Genomic DNA, 19,818 nt, shown 5'->3' on the forward strand with positions numbered 1-19,818 from the left:
AGTATAAAATCAGATAAAGATACACACATATTTTGGAGAGACAAGATATAAAAATTTTTGACAGGATAATTGAACAGATAACATCTAATAGGAGTGAGGGTAAAAATGTAAAATTAATGAGAAGTCCATGGAAAAGGTAATTAATAGTTTTGGGCACAGAAAGTAGAAATTCTGAGAGATTATAAGGGAATAGCTTTCATCAGACTAGAATGCATCAGGAAAATAACTTGAGTCAAAAATAACTTCATGGGAATATTGCTTAGGAATTTATTCAGTAGTAGCATACTTCTCTATAATTTTACTTAATAGCTAAAAGAAAAAACATTGAATGAAACAGCTGTTATTTTCGAGTTGGTAATGAGACCTCTGGATTGCGTTTTTGCTTTGTTTTCAAAGTAGTATGATGCTGAATCGAAAAGAATATAAGCAATTTGTTGTCTTCAGTCATTGCTCCAAGAGAACTCAGATAATAAGCTAGATATTTGTTTTTTGAAGAGAAGCTCCTTAACTTGAAAAATCATCATTGAAATTTTTACACTGTTTACAAGTTTTTTTTTTTTTTAATTGTTGCAAGTTTCAAGTGATAGTCACAAACAAGAGTTTCTCAGCACTGTTGCTGCATAATTGTCCTGTGGAAATTGTATTAGCTCAGTAGCTTTTCAGCTGAAGTCACTGGAGGAGCATGGTGGTTTTGGGTATCTCATATTTTTTCTAAAATAGTCTTTCATATTCTGTATTTTAATTGAAGCTGGTATATGATGAATCTTACTGTGTTTTGTAGATGTTTTACTCTTTTTAAAAAAAATGCATATTCTGTGCTTCGTAAATTATCTGTTACATATTTTCTCAGTATTTGTCTTTACATGTATGAATCTATTGCCATATTAACTATTTTAAGTTTCTAAATTGCTGTTAATTTTATAAATCAGAGCAGAATTAAAAATCATTAAATTTTGGACCATTTCCTTCTTCCAGTATTACACATTTTTAAAAAAATTACTTTACGGTTGTAACAGGTAATGCACAAAAGGGGCTTCCTAGGTGGCTCAGTAGTAAAGAATCTGCCAGTGCCGGAGATGCGAGTTCAATTCCTGGGGTGGGAACATCCCCTGGAGAAGTAAATGGCAACCCACTCCAGTATTCTTGCCTGGGAAACCCATGGACAGAGGAGCTTGGCAGGCTACAGTCCATAGGGTCGCAAAGAGTCAGATACAACTGAGCATACACATGCAAAGCACAAAGAGACTTTTTTAATCCAAGTTACACCTAGAATTCTTACTTATATGTTAATAGTAAACCTGAGTGACATGCCTTGTATGTGTTACTCGTGTTATAGTGATGAGATATGATGACACCTCAATGCCATCATAATGTCAATGATTGGACACAGGTTTGTGGGTTAATGGAAATATCTTTAAAGGATTCATTCAGAAGAGCCTCCAAGGGTGAATAACCTAAGGGTAAATTTTGCCTGAATACCAAGTCCATTAAATCACTTTAATTTTTTGGTCCTCAACACAAAACAGTATTCTATGTAATTACTAGAAGCTTAAAATAACACAGTAGGTTTGTTATGCCTTGGTTTACATACTTTTCCTTATGATTGGGTTTTTAAGATGTAGCTTGCCTTCTTTTTTCCTCCCTCTTAGTCATCAGGGAATAGCTTTTCTTTAAGATTTCCTAAAATTCTACATCTTTTTGTGGATAATGATTGAGAGTATACTTTTATTGTATTCTTGAAAGTAATGGATCTTATTAATTGTGTAAATACTTTAACCTGTTATATAATCAAAAGCTTAATTTATACAATCTGCTATTATGGAATGTCTTTAGTAATATTTGTGTAATAACTATAACACAGTGGAAAGACTTGAGTTTTGGCTCTGCTTTTTTCCCCCTCGTAATTTAAAAAAATGTCTTTAAAACTGAAAGTTATTATTAGAAATACCCAGGGGAGCTTCTTTTGCCAAATAAATATATTCAAATAAATTAATGTATCTCCTCCTCCACTTTCATTTAAACAGCCTGAAGTACTTGAGCAGCTAAGTGGATTGAAAGAATTTTGGATGGATGGTAATAGACTGACTTTTATTCCAGGGGTGTGTATATCAAATTTTAAAGACTTTGCTTATTGCTGTCTGTCCTTTGCATTTTTACGAATTATACATTTTAAGTACGTTTAATCAGTTTAAAATGATTATTCTTAATACTGTTAAATAGAAGCAAATTACATTTTTTTATTGTCAATACTTTTTTTTAACAATGTTGTGTTTTAGGTGTACAGTAAAGTGAATCAGTTATAAATATTCATATATCCACTCTTTTTTAGACTCATTTCCCACATAGATCATTATTGAGTAGAGTTGCCTGTGCTATACAGTAGGTCCTTATTAGTTACATGTTTTATATATAGTAGTGTGTATATGTCAATCCACATCTCCAGATTTATCCCTTGACCCCTTTCCCCCGGTAACCATAAGTTTGTTTTCTACATGTGTAACTCTATTTCTGTTCTGTAAATAGGCTCATTAGTACCATCTTTTTTTTTAGATACCACATACTAGTGATATCATATGATATATGTCTTTCTCTGTCTAACTTACTTCACTCATTGTGACAGTATCTAGGTTCACCCACGTTGCTGCAAATGACATTATTTCTTTCTTTTTGATTGCTGAGTAATATTCCATTGTATATATGTACAACGTCTTTATCCATTGCTCTGTTGGTAGACATTTAGGTTGCTTCCATGTCTTGGCCATCGTAAATAGTGCAGTAAAGTTTGGGGTGTATGTATCTTTTTGAATTGTGGTTTTCTCCAGATATATGCCCAGGAGTGGGATTGCTGGATCTATTGTAGTTCTATATTTAGTTTTTGAAGGAACCTCCTTAGTGTTCTCCATAATGGTTGTACCAATTTACATTTCCATCAGCAGTGTATGAGGTCTCCCTTTTCTCCATGCCTTTTCCAGCATATATTATATATAGATTTTTTATTTATAGATTTTTAATGATGGCCATTCTGACTATATGTGAAGTGATACCTCATTGTAATTTTCATTTTCATTTCTCTGATAATTAATGATGTCAAGCATCTTTTCATATGCCTTATAACTATCTGTATGACTTCTTTGGAGGAATGTCTGTTTAAATCTTCCACGCATTTTTCGATTCGGTTTGTCAACACATTTCTTGATTAAAATTTTTATATTTCTATAATAAATTTTTGTAAAACACAGTTGACTTGTGTACAACTCAGGGATTAGGAGCACCAACCCTTTACACAGTGGAAAAAATCTGTGTAATTTATAGTCAGCTTTCCCTATTTGAAATTCCTTCATAACAAGGATTCGTCCTCAGGGTCTGATGTTCTGCATCCACAGATTGAACCAACTACAATGGAGTACTGTAGTATTTACTGTTGAAAAAAATCCATGTGTAAATGGGTCTGTGAAGTTCTGTGTTGTTCAAGGGTCAACTTTAAGTCTCTTTCTAATGTCATGGAGTATGTCCTTCCCAGGGGTTGCAGTTGACTTTGTATCCTGTTTCATTTTGCCCAGGGAATTGTTGAAATAGGCTATTTTCCATGTAGTTTCTTAGCAGCTGACATTGTGTTTATTCTCAGACCTAAAGCCATATGAATCCCCATATGTACTAACTCCCTTGCAAATGATGGGCAGCTAAATTCCCAAAGAAAATTATGTACTTGTCACTCTGCTAGGCTAAAATAGTAGGAGCTTTTAGCTTTTACTGATTGTATCACTAATGGCATTAAAAATTATGAACCTATCATATAAACATTTAATTATAAATTATAATTTGTGACTAAGTTTCTTATCTAAACTTTTCACAAACTGCTATTGACAGAGTCCTTAAATTTCCTTTTTTTTAAACTTACAGTTTATTGGTAGTTTGAAACAGCTCACATATTTGGATATTTCTAAAAATAATATTGAGATGGTTGAAGAAGGAATTTCAGGATGTGAAAACCTTCAAGATCTCCTGTTATCAAGCAATTCACTTCAACAACTGCCGGAGACTATTGGTTTGTACTGATTTCTAATTCATGTGATTAAAATTTGCTAGTATACAATCTGAGAAACTTATTGCCATTGCTTGATTCAAAGCTTCCATATATCAAATTTTATTTATAAGATAGTTTCTGAAGTCACAGATCCTATTTGAATTTTTCCTGTTGTGATCAGTTACTCAGTTTACTCTTTTGTTGACATTACTGTTTTTCTTTAAGGAAATGTCATTTTTGTCACTGTAATAAAGTTTGAATCCTTTAAAAGATTACCCAAATTCGCTTTAACTCTTGATTATGGCCCTTACCTAGTAACTTTTTCCTATCTTAACTTCATTTTAGACTTACAAGAAGACAGCTGTATGAGCAAAATCCTTTGAAAATTATACGGTTGACCCTTCAGCAATGATGGTGGTTAGGGGGCCAACCTTCTGCAGTGGGAAAATCTTATATAATTTATAGATGTACTTTTGTATTCACATTTATTTCCTCCCTATCCATGGTTCTGCCTCTGTGTATTCAACCAACTGTGGGTCATGCAGTACTCTAGTAGTAAATTGAAAAGTTCACATACATGTAAGTGGATCCATACACTTCAAAACCTGTGTTGTTCAAGGGTCAACTGTATTTATATAGTTACTTATCTGGTGGTGCATCAAGGGAGTTGAATTATCTTATCAATACCCAAAAACTTACATATTGGCATCTCCATGATGTTTGAATATAAAAATCAGAAATATTTTTACATATTTTTCAATTGAATTACATAATTGTTATAGCTCAGGTTGTGTTTTGCAAATTCTCCTATAATTTTTCCAATGCTTTTTATTTTAAATTAAACCTCATTTTTATTGTTTTAGTATTTAGTATACTTACAGTATGTAGAATAGCTTGTTATACTCTTAAGAAAAAACTACCTTTGGACTACCACTTCTTTAATCCTTTGATACCATAAGTTTGTGCTGTGTATCTTCACTGTGATGGCACAGAATTGTTTCAAGGAGCATGGCTACAACAGTGAGCAAAGGAGACAAAAAGGACATACTCTTATGAAGCTTACATTTTAGTGAGGCCTAAATGGATAAATATATACTAATGTTAAGAGGTAATATGTATGTGAAACTTGTAAATACAGGGTAAGGGCATGGAGAGATGGTAGGGTTGGGGTGGTGTCTCTATGAGATAGCTTGGCTTTTTAAAAGTTCTTTATGATACATGTCAAATGTAATATGTGCTCACTTGACTGTTGATTGACTTCTAGTTCAAGATGAAAAATTGTTTATTATTTCTTCCCTTAATAGGTTCATTGAAGAATGTAACAACTCTTAAAATAGATGAAAATCAGTTAATGTATCTACCAGACTCTATAGGAGGGTAAGATTTTTGTGTATTAAAAGAACTAGAAGATTTTTCTTTCAGTTCAGCATCCTATATAATTTTTCAGATAATTATTAACATCAATAGGAGATTCTAAAAACATTTAAATAAGCAGTTGGCTGCAGGTTGGATTTATTTATAATCAAGATAGGCCAGTTTTTCTACAGGTGAACTTTAGCTTAGTAGAAATAGATTTTTTTCTAGGTTTGTTAAAGTCAAGTTCAAATGGTCATATGTTCTTGAGTTTTGGATTATATACAGGAAATTTTTTGTTAAATTATGTGTTTTCTTTTTTAATTAAAGATTAGTATCAATAGAAGAACTGGATTGTAGCTTCAATGAACTTGAAGCTTTGCCTTCATCTATTGGGCAGCTTACTAATATAAGAACCTTTGCTGCGGATCATAATTACTTACAACAGTTACCCCCAGAGGTACTGTATTTAAATTTTATTTTGAATTTTTATTTTTTCTAATTATTAATTATAGGTGTCCAGTGTGGTTTTCTTTAGTTTCTTTCAGAGATAATTATGTAACTAAGTTATGTATTTTCTGGATAATAATTAGTTATATTGATTTGCTAATACTTTTGTTCATATGTGAAAGTTAATAATTGAAAAGGAAAAATGTAATTACTTTTATACATGAGAAGAGTATTTTTATTACTTTTGAAAATGATACTTTAGTTACATTTATTAAGCAGTATGCTAAAGTTTTAATCCATAATTCTCTGTTTCTCTTTCAGATTGGAAGTTGGAAAAATATAACTGTGCTATTTCTCCATTCTAATAAACTTGAGACACTTCCAGAGGAAATGGGTGATATGCAAAAATTAAAAGTCATCAATTTGAGTGACAATAGGTTTGTAACAGTGTAATTCACCATTTGGCTTATAGAAGACATCTATTGGATGAAATTAAAGTTCCATTATATGTGATAGAAAATCTAATACATGTTTTTCTTTGCATATATAGTCTTGGGTTTTGTGTAGAATTTTTATTTGAAAGAACAATTTTACCTGATATTAATTATGATACAGTGGTTGTTTTGGTTTATTTTATGTTTACTTTTGCTGTATAGTCTTAATTATCTTCTTATGATAGCCATTTTTATTCCTAAAGTCAGATTTTTGCTCTAATACAGCTGTTGAACAAAGCAGCTTTTAATCTTACCTACTCCTTGTATTAATCTGGGCAGACGTGTGATTAGACACCCACTCAAATAATTTGGACAACACAGCCAAGGTACAAAGCAAATAGATCACTAGGGATGCTAAATTGAAGCAATGGTTAAGAACAAATGTCTATAATTTTTTCTGGTGTAAAGAGACTAATAGTGATAAAAGAATATTTGTAGAGCATTTTTACATTTTGTTTTTGTTGTATCTTAAAAGTATTCAAAATAATCCTAATAATAAAACAGGTATTCCCATTTTATGGAGGGAAAAAAATTAAGACTCAGATTTAAGGTGATTCACATTGCTTATAAAATAGAGCTTTTAGTGTAAATTTGGTTTTCTGACTAGGGTATTCAGACTGTTCACACCTTCCTCCTTTTAAATTGTTAATTATAGCTATGCAGTGTGGTTTCAAACTAAATCCCTTTTAAAATTAAATTCTTTCAGCTCATACTTTATAACCTAAAACTAGAGCCCTAAGTTCCAACACCTTGAGTTTCAGAGACCTAGATTCCCTAGGTTCCTTTGAAATTAGGCATAGAAGAATAAACATAAGATGGAAAATTTAAATAGTCATTTTGTTTTAAATAGGGTCCTGTTTCAAGTTAGCATTGTACTAAGTATCTGTTACTTAATTTTCACTCATTATAATGTTAAAATAGTCTTGAGTATGAAAGTGCTGGCTCACAGTGAAATAATTAAAGAGTACAATATTTATAACATAACAAACTCTTGTTAAGAGTGGTTCCTGTAACAATTTGTTCTCTCTAGCAAATAAAACATCCAAAGCAATTTTATGAAATATTGTTTGTTTAATTTGTCCTTGCCTTTGCATTAAAGTATGGATAGTTGCTAGATTTCCCTAGGTAATTTTTTTGAGGTTATTAAATTATCCAATTTTCCCCCCAACCAAATTGATTCAACAGAAGATTTGTATTTTTAAAATTAATTCTTATAAAACTGGATAGTATTATGTCTTATGTCCTGTTCAAAGACCTATAATTGATTTTCTCCTGAATTAAATATTTTTCTCCTATTTTCATATGCAATAACATAACATTATTTAGAAGACCATTAGATCCAGTTCTCATTTTAACATTTCTCATTTTTAAAGTTTAATTTTTGTTTGCATTTTTTTCCCACAGATTAAAAAATTTGCCCTTTAGCTTTACAAAGCTACAGCAATTGACTGCTATGTGGCTCTCAGATAATCAGGTAGGCATTCTGATTTTGTAAATTGATTATGCATTCTAATTTATTTAGGACTATTTAAGAGTAGTTCTAATCTGATACACATGTAAAAACATACAGATACAGATCATTTTTGTGAAATATGTGTAGATTCATGAAGTCCTTTTTGGCCTGACTTTTCCTAAATTTGTAAAAGAATACATTAGGACAAAATCTTCCCTAAGTTTTTAATGTTTTCATAGAGACTCTCTGTGGTTTATATCTGTATACATTTGATAATTTAAATTATGTTTCTAATCAAACACTTTGACAAACCTTAGAGAGGTATTTCTAAGGAATTAAGAGTTGTTCCTTGAAATTTTCTTTGGCAGACATTTATTAAAAGCTTATAGTAGGATGTGAACGACTCTGGGAGCCAGTTAGACTGATGAAGCAGATAGAATCTTCTTAGGTTCTCATTGAGTTCACATTCTCATGGGAGACACCCGAGATAAATTAATAACTAAGTAATAATGTTTCAGAACTACAGAGAAAGAGTTTGCTAGGCATCGGAACAGTAGCAGGGTTGGAGTAAATATACTATTTTAAATTGAGTGATTTAGGAAATACCTGTCTGAAGAAGGGAACAGTAGAGCGGTTTCTCAAATGAAATTAAGAGCGAGCCATGATGTGAGTTGGGTGAGGGGTGCATTTAAAGAATACTAAGAATAAAGATCCCAATATTGGAATGAGCTCAGTGTGACTGAGGAACAGATGAAAGCCCAGAGGACTGGAATGTAATAAGCAAGGGAGAAAACATATACAATTAGATCCGGAGAGGAAAACTGAGAGTAGATCACCTAGGACCTTGTAGGCCATGCTAATCCCTTGGGGTTTTACTCTGAGGTAGAAAGAAATATTGGAGAAGGCAATGGCAAACCACTCCAGTACTCTTGCCTGGAAAATCCCATGGACGGAGGAGCCTGGTAGGCTGTAGTCCATGTGGTCGCTAGGAATCAGACACGACTGAGCGACTTCACTTTCACTTTTCACTTTTTATGCATTGGAGAAGGAAATGGCAACCCACTCCAATGTTCTTGCCTGGAGAATCTCAGGGATGGGGGGGCCTGGTGGGCTGCCATCTCTGGGGTCGCACAGAGTCGGACATGACTGAAGCGACTTAGCAGCAGCAGCAGCAGAAAGAAATCTGTTGAAGTATTTCATTCTAGGAAATAATGAGATATGATTTACATTTTTAAAAGATCGTTCTGGCTGCTTTGTGAAGAATGGACTGTGGGTGCTGAGGGTGAGGGTGGGATATTCTGTATTGGAAGCAAAAGTTAAGTAAGAAAGCTGTTGCAGTTAGTTTAGAAGGACATGTTGCTGGATTTCACCTAATACGATAGGAGTGGAGATTGTGAGGAGAGCTTTGATTTGGGATGCATTTTTAAGAAAGCTATCGCCAGAGGGACTTACTGATGGACTAAATATGGAACTTCAGAGAAAGAACTGAAACAAGTATGACTTTTAGGTTTTTAACCTCAGGAAGTACAATATTGGAGTTGCCATTTTCTGAGATAGGAAAGATGGGAGAGGAGTAAGTTTGGGGATAAAGTTAATAGTTTGATTTTATGAACGTCAAGTCTTTAGTTGAGTATCTATAATTGCAACTCAGGTATTGGCTGGAGATAAAATTTGGGAGTCAGCATTGTGCAAAGGGAATTTTATACCATGGAAGTACATTCAGTTACTAGAAAAGATAGAGAAGAAGGTCAAACATTGAACTCAGGAATGAAAAGGGATCCCAGAAAGAAAATAAAAAGCAGCAGCCAACAAGAGAATGTGTTATCTAGAGAGACATATGAAGAAAGTACTTCAGGAAAGATGAACTAAGTCAGGTGTTTTTGATGAATTAGGTATATGAGGACTGCTAATTGGCCATTGGGTTTATTAAGATAGATGTAGTTATTGATGTTGAAGAGTAATAGTTTTAGTGGAATGGTGAGGGTTAAAGTTTGATTTAAGTGTATTATAGTGCATGGAAAGAAAGAAGGCTGGGGCAATGAACATATCTTAGTAGCCTAGCTAAGTTTCATTGTGTAGACTGTTGTTAAGCTTGTTTTAATGGATAAGAAATCTCTTGTATAATGTCACCATAATAATGGATTGTAGGTCCTGAACAAAAAGAAAAGAATAAGGACTACCTCATCTGTAATTATGAGGAAACCATTTTTTCTGTATCTATTCTCAAGTATTTCTTACTAGTAAATGTTTTTAAACAAAACAGAATATAAAATTTACTGATCCATTTAATAAGTTAATGCTTAGTGTCTGAGCAATACTTTATGATTTATCTAAAGCTGTGTTTTCCCATGGAAGGCTTAGATACACAAGTCTCATATGATAGTCCTAAATTCCATCATCAAATTTGCTTGGGAGACATGTTATATCCCTCTTTTGGATTATGTTAGCAACCCTGATGTGTTCTGATAGTAAAGAAACCCTCTTGTCTATATTTCAGAATTCTCTAAACTTCCTAACTAAGAAACCCTTTCCCCCAACTCTTAATAATATCTTAAAAACCTTAAGTTGATATTGTTCCACATTTATGAATCAGTCTGTATATCTATTTGTTCTATGAATTAGAAAAAGAAGTATTAAAATGATACTTTTGTTTTCATTAGAACTTGAACACAAGTGATTACTACATCTATTAAATGTGTCAGTTCATGTATATATACATGTGTGTGTATATATGTATATCTCTTTTACTTGAATATTTACATTTTAAGTCTGATATGAAGTTTAGCTGCTGGACTCACAAAATGTTTAAACATCTGCTGGGCTCTGGCTCAAGTACCTATTACAACAATATGAATGAGACATGGCTCTTGGTCTTGAGGGCTCTGAACTGTTAGTATATTAGAACTGCTATGGATAAATTGTGCCAGATGACTTATTAAGGTGAAATTAATAGCATAGCGTGTGTACAGTGTTCTCTCATTCACCTCTTCTTGCACCTCATTTGTAAATTACTTTTAAAATTATGATATGGGGCTTTGTTTTCCTTAGTCTAGCAAAGTAATAAATAGTAAAACATATGTGATGTGGCTATAAAACCTCCCTTACAGTATGAGGTAGTCATTTCCATGTAAAAGGTTGAAATGTAGGGGAGAAAAATATGTGAAAGTTGTTTGATTATAAATTATGAAAATAAATTGCTTCTGGACATTTCACTGACCATGAAGAAAATAAACCTATAGGCAGTACATGCAGTAACATAATCTTTCATAAGTCTCTGCTGCTGCTGCTGCTGCTAAGTTGCTTCAGTCGTGTCCGACTCTGTGCGACCCCATAGACAGCAACTCACCAGGCTCCCCCGTCCCTGGGATTCTCCAGGCAAGAACACTGGAGTGGGGTGCCATTTCCGTCCCCAATGCGTGAAAGTGAAGTTGCTCAGTTGTGTCCGACCTCAGCGACCCCATGGACTGCAGCCTTCCAGGTTCCTCCATCCATGGGATTTTCCAGGCAAGAGTACTGGAGTGGGGTGCCATTGCCTTCTCCGTCATGAGTCTCTAGAAGGTCCAAACAAAACAGTTGATCGTTCATCCCTCATTCATTTTGTCATTCTTATTCAGGAACCATTTATTGAACAACTACTCTGTGCCAGGCAAACTAAGATGGGCCAAATAAGGGTATTAAGAAAGTTGTTTTAATACAGTATGGTAAAAGACTTGATAGGCTTCGGGATCAGAGAAGGGGCACGTCACTTGGGGATATAAAGGCCAGTTTCCCAGAGGAGGAAATGCCTGCTGTGCCTAAAAGAGGAATAAATCTTCTCAAGAGAGTAATAGTGTTAAACGACGAAAGAGGAAGAGTGTTCTGGTTAGAAGGGATATCAGCAGCCTAAGCACTTATTAGTAAAGCAGTGTGATCAGTGTCTCTACAAGTGGTTTTATGACTAGAGCATAACCTGTAAGGTGGAAGAGTTGGACATGAGGCCCCAGAGGTAGACACAGACCAGGTCATGGAGGATCTTATATGCCGTACAAAGGAACTTGCATTATGTATCAAGGATGACAAACAGATTTTTTAAATTTTACGTGTCAACTTTGATAAATTATAATTTTTAAAAGGATTCTAAAGCCATATTTAGGCTCAGAGGAAAATTGTTGTGCTTAGGTTCAGTGTAATTTATTGGCTTTACTAGGACACTTGATAGTGAAAAGGTCCTCTATGATAATTGTCAGAATGAATAGTAAGTGTAAAAATAGGAATGTCCCAGGCAAATTGAATGTTTGATCATTATAGTTAAAATCAATTATTCATATATGTAATCAGTTTAAGAGAAGTGATCCTAGGATACACGCCACACTACTATAGGAGATAAAGAACCTGTGTAACATACAGGCAGGCAAGTGGCATGGTCAGATGGATCTATTAGAAAGGCTTTGGGGTCTGCATTATGGAAGATGGATTTAGCAGGGGTTATGCAGTGGGAAGGCCTACTGAAGGCCATTGCCATACTCAGGTCAACAGAAAATGTTGGCTGAAGTAAAGCGGTGATGACAAAGCCAGTGAAAAGACTGTATTTAGGACATAACTTTAAACATCACATCAATAGAATGTGTGGAAAATGCATGTATGTGAGAAGAAAAGGAGTAAAGGCAAACATCAGCCTCAGAGGTATACCCTGAGTGACTAGGTGGATACTGATTCCATAACGGAGAACCACAAGAGAAGGAAATATGTTTATATAAAGGTATTAAGTTCTAGTTAGGTTTATTGGGTTTGAAGTACCTTTGGTATATTGAGTTGACACTCAGAACAATTCGAGTGACCCTGAACCAATACCATGACCACCACCTGCCACCTTGTTTTAAACTAAGGTTTCTGTGCTCTTGGTTTCTCCATTCTTTTAATTTTTAACCTCCAAGGATTTCTTAAAATTGCTCTTGAAGACCTAATTTCTTTTTTCACAGTACTGCTATATATTTATTCCTTTTATTTGTAAGATTTATAGAAGACTTGTAGCATAAGAAGAGATATCAGCCCATCATCTTAATCACTTTTTCTTGGGAGTGGTTTCATAGCTTTTTATTATTTTCTCAAAGGGGATTGTTGTCAAATTATTTTTTTAATGTTGCTGCTGCTGCTAAGTCACTTCAGTCGTGTCCGACTCTGTGAGACCCCATAGACGGCAGTCCACCAGGCTCCTCTGTCCCTGGGATTCTCCAGGCAAAAATACTGGAGTGGGTTGCCGTTTCCTTCTCTTTTTAATGTTAGGGATGGATTAATCCTGTGGAATACTAACATTTAAGTGGCAAACAGGTTACTAGGCTTTGAAGGAGTGGCTATAGAGGTAGAAAGAGAACTATATGACAGTGTTTTTTAAGATAAGGATGAAACAGCTGGCCTGAAGAAAGGAGTTGCAACAGGATAAATGCTAATGAGAGATTAGTTCAAATGAAGTCTGAAAAACATCAGTTATATTTTGGCAAGTCATACCTATCTTGCCAACTTACCTTGGCTATAGCTAATGCAGTTTTAGAAGTATATGTCAAATACCAGATTGAAGTAGTTTAAGGAATAAATAAATGACTGAATGGAAATCTATGGTTATTGATTAGTCTTTTAAGAAGGTTGGATAAGAAAGAAAAGGAATAGAACAGAAAGAAATTGGTAACTAGGGGCAAGGTAAGAGAGCATGTTTATTAGTTGTTGGAAAGAGGCTCTATGGAGATTGGGATTAAGGATATTAGAGAGTGATGGATAACTGGAGTGGAAGCTGATGGAATCAAAAGCTCTGGCAAGTATTCTTAAATTCTTGAAGGGATCTTGGGTGTGAAGTTTGTGAGAGGAAGGGCTAAAAATGTACGTGGTAAAATTCTTAGAATGTAACATTTTCCAAACTCTTAGCAGTTCTTGAATCCTATTTTCATTAAAAATTGTTTTCAAAGATACTATCTTCTTCAAAATTCAATTTAGGAAGTGTGGAAGAATTTTCAAGCAGCATTGGGAGTCTTAAAGTTTTTACCACAATCTTGTTAATACGAATTTGCTCAACCGTGTGATATAGAGAAAGCATGCAGTTGGAATAATTCTAGGTTGTACTTTGTCAACCCAGGTGCAAGAGAAGGCCAATGCAACAAGGAGGTCTTGGTAATTGGCAGGAAATTGGTTATAAAGAGATAAGGTGAGGTATGGAAAGAGAAGCCAAGACAGGAAAGAATGATAGTGATAAAGTTGAAAGTTGAAGAGAGTGACAGTCTTGGTGGGATTGATGAGCAAGTAGGTAGGAGCAATGAAATGAGGAGTCTGCATGAAGTCTGTGTTACATGCTCTGCTGGTTGTCTTTTGACTGAGCACTCCTTAGTTTCCTTTTCAGGAATTTTTTTCTGCCAGTATCTTTTATGTTGAAGCCCCTCATGGTGCTCTAGGCTCTGGTTTATTTACTTTCTCTATACCAGTTACTGACTCTCTTAGTAGTGTTAGTGGCTCTGTCGTGTTTGACTCTGTGATCCCATGGACGGTAGCCCACCAGGCTCCTCTGTCCATGGGATTCTCCAGGCAAGAACACTGGAGTAGGTAGCCATTCCCTTCTCCAAAGGATCTTCCCAGCCCAGGGATCGAACCCAGGTCTCCTGCATTGCAGGCAGATTCTTTACCATTTGAACTACAGATACCAGTTACTGACTATATCATCATTATTTTTAATAATTGTCTTCAGCCCAGTTCTCTTTCCTTAACTTCACACTCGCTGCTTAACACTGCGCCTTAGATGTCTCAAATTCAACCAACCTAAAACTGAATATTTCATCTTCTGCTTCAGATCTTTTTCTTTTCCAGGGTTCCCTAGGTCAGTAAAAAGTACTTGCTGGAGACAGAGATCTGAGAATGTAATTTTTAACTACTGATTCTCCCTATACTTCAGTGCAGTGAATCACCAAACTGTCTAGGCTTAACCATTAAATATTAATATATCAGATGTTTCTGTGCTTTGCTTTATCCCTGCTCCTCCTTCCCTTAAATAGAGTCCGCCATCATCTTTCGGTTAGACCTGCACTGTCCAAAACAATAGTCATTGTGACTAGTCCAAATTGAGATGTGCTATCAGTGTAAAATACACATTAAATTTTCTACACTTAATATGAACAGAGTGTAAAATCAATCACAATTTTTATTATTGATTACACATTAAAATGACAGTATTTTGAATAAGTTTAGATTAAATACATTGTCAAAATTAATTTAATCTCTTTTTAGAAATGTGGCTACCAGAAAACTGTAAATTATCTATGGTTCTCATTTTTTATCTCATATTATATTTCTGTTGGATAGTGTTGACTTAAGATCATTGAGATAGCTTCCTGAGAGGTCTCTTCCTCCAGTGTTGCCACAGCGCCTAATCTTCTATCACCCTAATTCATTCAGAACCACACTATAACTCAACTGATCTTTGAGTCTTGTTATTGTCTAGTTTTATCTCCTCCCCTCACATCTTTATTCTCATTTCCCCAAATGAGTTCTGTGCTCCTGGAGCATTCTTCCTTCTTCTTCTTACCTGTTAACGTCTATTCATCCTCATCGAGGAGAGCTTTCTTTCAGGAATGCTTTCCTCATCACTCAAGATTGGTAAGCAAATACCTCCTTCTTTGTGTTTTCTTAGCACCCTGTACCCTCTCTACCTAGCTCTTACATTGTATTGTAGTTTATTTTGTTGTCTCTGTCCCTCCTCTCATATACTGTAAGCTCTACAGAATCAGTAAAGACAGTTTGCTCACCACTCTATACCTAGTGCCTGTCATAGTGCTTTGCATATAGGAGGCACTTAGAAAATACTTGTTGAACAAGTAATTTTAGATTTCAGAGCAGGAACATTTAACAGGCTATATTAGAGAAATTATGACAAAGGAGTAGAAGGATATAACTGGATAACTGGATAATTGGAAATAGATCATTGGAGTTAAGTATTTAGGGAATGGAGAGTTAAGTATTTAGGGAATAAATAGTTCTCAATCTCTTTCTGTCTGCTCTCAATAAAAGATGATTCGTTTTCTTATAGTGCATTTATTGAAATAAAAATCACGTACTGTACAGCTCACCTAAAGTGCATAATTCTGAGGTTTTAATATATTCATAGAATTGTACAACCGTTGCCACAGTTAATTTTGAACTTTTTTAGGAGTGTGATTAGTTTTTTAGAAGCCTCTCAGATAATTTTTTAACATAAATTTTACCTTTAAAAATTTATTTATTTATTTAGTCACATCACATAACATGTGATATTCCCCAACCAAGGATCAAACCCAGAACCCTGACCACTGGACTGCTGGAGAATTCCCATCCCAGATAATTTTTTTTAACTTTGTCTTTTATGTAACTACCTGTGTAATTAAATTTAGTTGTGTTCTTTTTTTTTTTTTTTTTTTTTTTTTGCCATGCCACACAGCTTGCATGATCTCAGTTCTCCAACCTGGGATTGAACCATAGCAGTGAAAGCCCAACATCCTAACTACATGGCCACCAGGGAAGTCCCTCCCAGATAATTTTGATATTTCCACCTAAGTAGATTTCTTTGCTTCTTCCAACCCACTTCTCATCTACTGAGAAATCATTGGGCTAACAGTATGGCTGTGTCATTTTTATATCTATAGAATTACACATTACTATTGAAGGATTTGGCATAAAAGAGAAGAAGTTGGATACTACTAGAAGGTCATTGAGAGACATATATTAGGAAAGGAGCTTGAGTGAAGCAGGGCTTAATCTTTCTCAAAAGAAGGGGTGTTTATACTTGAAAGAGAAGTAATGATCTTGTAGCATTTGTAAACTATCTCCACCTACTGAACTAGGATTTATGCAGTGTGGGAGAAGCAGCAACTTGTATCTGAAAAGGCTATAGGGCAGTGCTGTCTTTGGGAAGGGAGTACGTCTACCATTGCTATTATCTGAGAAGGCCAAGAAAGTTCTCACTGATGATGTTTGAGACACAGGGCAGTATCTTTACTGTGAAACAAGGATAGGGGCACAGAGGAAATAACTGAATGGAAGTAAGATTATAGGATGACATTAGCTAGTGGCACAGTTTTCACAAGAGTAAGTCCAAAGACTTAATTGGTGGAGTGGCCCGTTGAGGGGAGAATTGGATTGTTCCTGCTTGTCTGGAGTTAGCCAAGGCTTAGATTGGTAGAATGTTAGGTCAATAGGCTGGCAAAAATATTAGTTATTTTAAGAAGTAAATTGAGAACACTTAATAACTAGTTAGGGGAAAAGTCGTAAGGAAGAATGAGATCTGAAATAATTGGAGTTTCCAGCTCTGCCCGTGAGTAACTTGGTGTTGAATCAATGGAGAAAGGAGACACAGGGATAAGAGAGAAAAGAAAAGGTTACAGCCTACTGTTTGTACTCTGTTTTCAGCTAAAATAAACCTGCAAATAACTAGACTAAACCTCTTAACTCGTTTCTGCAAAAGCATCTTCTCCAAGGGGAATGCTAGTAGGGGCAAAATAACATAAAATGAAGAGGCTTAGTTTTTGGTGTTATTAAAATCACTGTGATAAGTAATTATTGGACTGTGGATATATGTAATGTACTTAATATATGAGAACTTTAAAAACTATTGATAGTGATAATTGCAATACAGTATGAGTTTGCTTTGTATTAAAAGCTAAATTTTATTTTTTAGTTTTGTAAAAGGTTTCAAATCAATGTTTAAAGTTTTATTATATATATTAAAATTTTTTGTAACCTAGAAAAAATGATGAGTACTTATTCAGAAGTATTGCTCAATATGTATTTGTTATAGGATTATTGAAAATTAAATATTTATTTTCTTTTCCTAGTCCAAACCCCTGATACCTCTTCAAAAAGAGACTGATTCAGAGACCCAGAAAATGGTGCTTACTAACTACATGTTCCCTCAGCAGCCAAGAACTGAGGATGGTAGGAATTTAAGAATCTCTTTTCTTTAAAAAAAAAAAAAAACTAATAACTGATAAAGAATAGCAAAGATGTGAATTGAATTTAAAGTCTCAAAGACTTTTACTAGTTTGAAGAAAATTTAGAGAATTGGTTAATGAAGTTCTCTGAAAATGGGAAAATAAGGCAGCATCTCAGAGTTATATATAGTTGAATTTAGAGGTATATCTATACCATGTTTCCTTAAATGATTCCTTTGATTTTGTTAGATGCATTTTAGTGTGGGGAGACTTCAACAGAAAAGTATGAGATAAGTTCATAATATTCTGAGTTCCCTTAGAGTTCATGTGTAAAGTATTTCACTATGGGTATAATGAGAGCACTATAACTAGTATACTCACAGTACTGAATCAGAAACTACATTTTGAATGGTCAGGCAGCTGAATTTCTTTTTAACTGAAAGAGAAGCATTTTCCTTTATCACAGTGTCTGAGAAATAAGTCAGAAAACATAATGTGCTTAAGGTGGAATTTTTCATACTTTGAGAGTAGACACTTCACATTTAATTCATTCTATTTTTATTACCACGCATGTGCCAGGAATTGTGTTAGATCTAAGTATTTAAGATCTTTGCCCCACCCCTGGCTGCTTCTTGAGGCATGTGGGGTGTTTGTTCCCCAACCAGGTATTGAACCCATGTCCTGTGCATTGCAAGCACAGAGTCTTGTAACAACTGGATCGCCAGAGAAGTCCCAGATCTAAGTATTTAAGATCTTAAATACTTAATTTCAAGAAGCTCATGATGTGACAGGGGGATAATGATGGGTAAATTTGAAAGAGAAGGTGTGGTATCTTGAGCCTGGTTAGAGGAATCAGTCTTAAACAGGAAAAACGGAAAGAATGGATCCATATAACAATGAATTTATAACTAACAGGATATTGGGGAGCAGCATCAGTCTGAGGGTTTTTATTATATTTACTTTCTCAGTGAAGTCAAAGAGAAAATTGCCTGAAAAGGTTGGGGGAAGGGCATTTGAGGTAAGTGGTGGTGATTTTGTGTGGGAGAGCAGGCTGACTTGGAATGAATTCCTGAGCAGTGTTGAAGATGGAACAAAGAGTAAGGAATACCATAAATTTGTAGTGGTTCTAAACCACAAGGTTATATCATTTTTCTCTGGTTGAATTCCAAGGCTCAGAAGGTAGGTGATTGAAATACCATGTTACAGGATTTACTGGGTAGGTATGACTTAAGGAAAGGGGGAAAAAAGATGAGAGTGGTACAAATAATATGTCATGAAATCTAAGGTGAATAGAGAAGGGAGTAAAAGAATTCTTTTACAGGAAGGAAAGGAAATGAGGTTAAGGAACTCAACACTTACCAGCAATAATAAGTGAATGATTTAGAAGGACAAATGGAGTGGTCAGGTATTACACAAGCTAAGGTCTTGAGAAGTACCATGATTTTGAATCACATGGGTGAGATGCAGATGGACACTGAAATTGAGGACATCAAGAAATTATGAAATTGTATTGTACTGTGTTATTGGGGTCATCACACATTTGTCATCATTCAGGATTTTGGCAGGTCTTAGGTAGATAGGGCTTTCCTGATAGCTCAGTTGGTAAAGAATCCACCTGCAATGCAGGAGACCCCGGATCGATTCCTGGGTCAGGAAAATTGCTGGAGAAGGGATAGGCTACCCACTCCAGTATTCTTGGGCTTCCCTGGTGCCTTATTTGGTAAAGAATCTGCCTGCAGTGTGGGAAACCTGGGTTCAATCCCTGGGTTGGGAAGATCCCCGGGAGAAGGGAAAGGCTACCCACTCCAGTATTCTGGCCTAGAGAATTCCATGGACTGTGTATAGTCCATGGGATTGCAAAGAGTCAGACACAACCGAGTGACTTTCACTTATGACATATAGGTAGAGAGAAACATGCTATGCAAATGCTAGAATCCCGAATGAATATGCCAGTGTGATCAGATCTAGTGGCCTCTAAAATGCAGAAAAAGTAATGTTACTGCCTGATGCCCTGAATCTCAAAAGATGTGAGATTTATACTAAAGGGTAGAAAGTATAGGTGACCAGAAGTTGACAGTAGTGAGAGGAATGGTAAAAGTTACTTTCCTTGGGGTTCTGAAAAAATTC

General features: G+C 35.0%; 1 protein-coding gene across 9 annotated transcripts in view; it reads left to right on the forward strand.

The window, feature by feature from the left end:
• Window positions 1-19,818, forward strand: part of ERBIN (erbb2 interacting protein) — a 129,510-nt gene that overhangs the window by 77,055 nt on the left and 32,637 nt on the right. For all 9 annotated transcript variants that reach the window (XM_070357531.1, XM_070357533.1, XM_070357534.1 and 6 more), the window contains exons 9-15: window positions 2,025-2,099; window positions 3,901-4,045; window positions 5,329-5,401; window positions 5,708-5,837; window positions 6,149-6,264; window positions 7,726-7,795; window positions 17,596-17,695. In XM_070357531.1, the coding sequence (XP_070213632.1) occupies window positions 2,025-2,099; window positions 3,901-4,045; window positions 5,329-5,401; window positions 5,708-5,837; window positions 6,149-6,264; window positions 7,726-7,795; window positions 17,596-17,695 (709 nt within the window). The remainder of the gene's footprint in view (window positions 1-2,024; window positions 2,100-3,900; window positions 4,046-5,328; window positions 5,402-5,707; window positions 5,838-6,148; window positions 6,265-7,725; window positions 7,796-17,595; window positions 17,696-19,818) is intronic.

Source organism: Bos mutus, chromosome 20 (genome assembly GCF_027580195.1).
Source record: "Bos mutus isolate GX-2022 chromosome 20, NWIPB_WYAK_1.1, whole genome shotgun sequence".
Taxonomy (NCBI): domain Eukaryota; kingdom Metazoa; phylum Chordata; class Mammalia; order Artiodactyla; family Bovidae; genus Bos; species Bos mutus.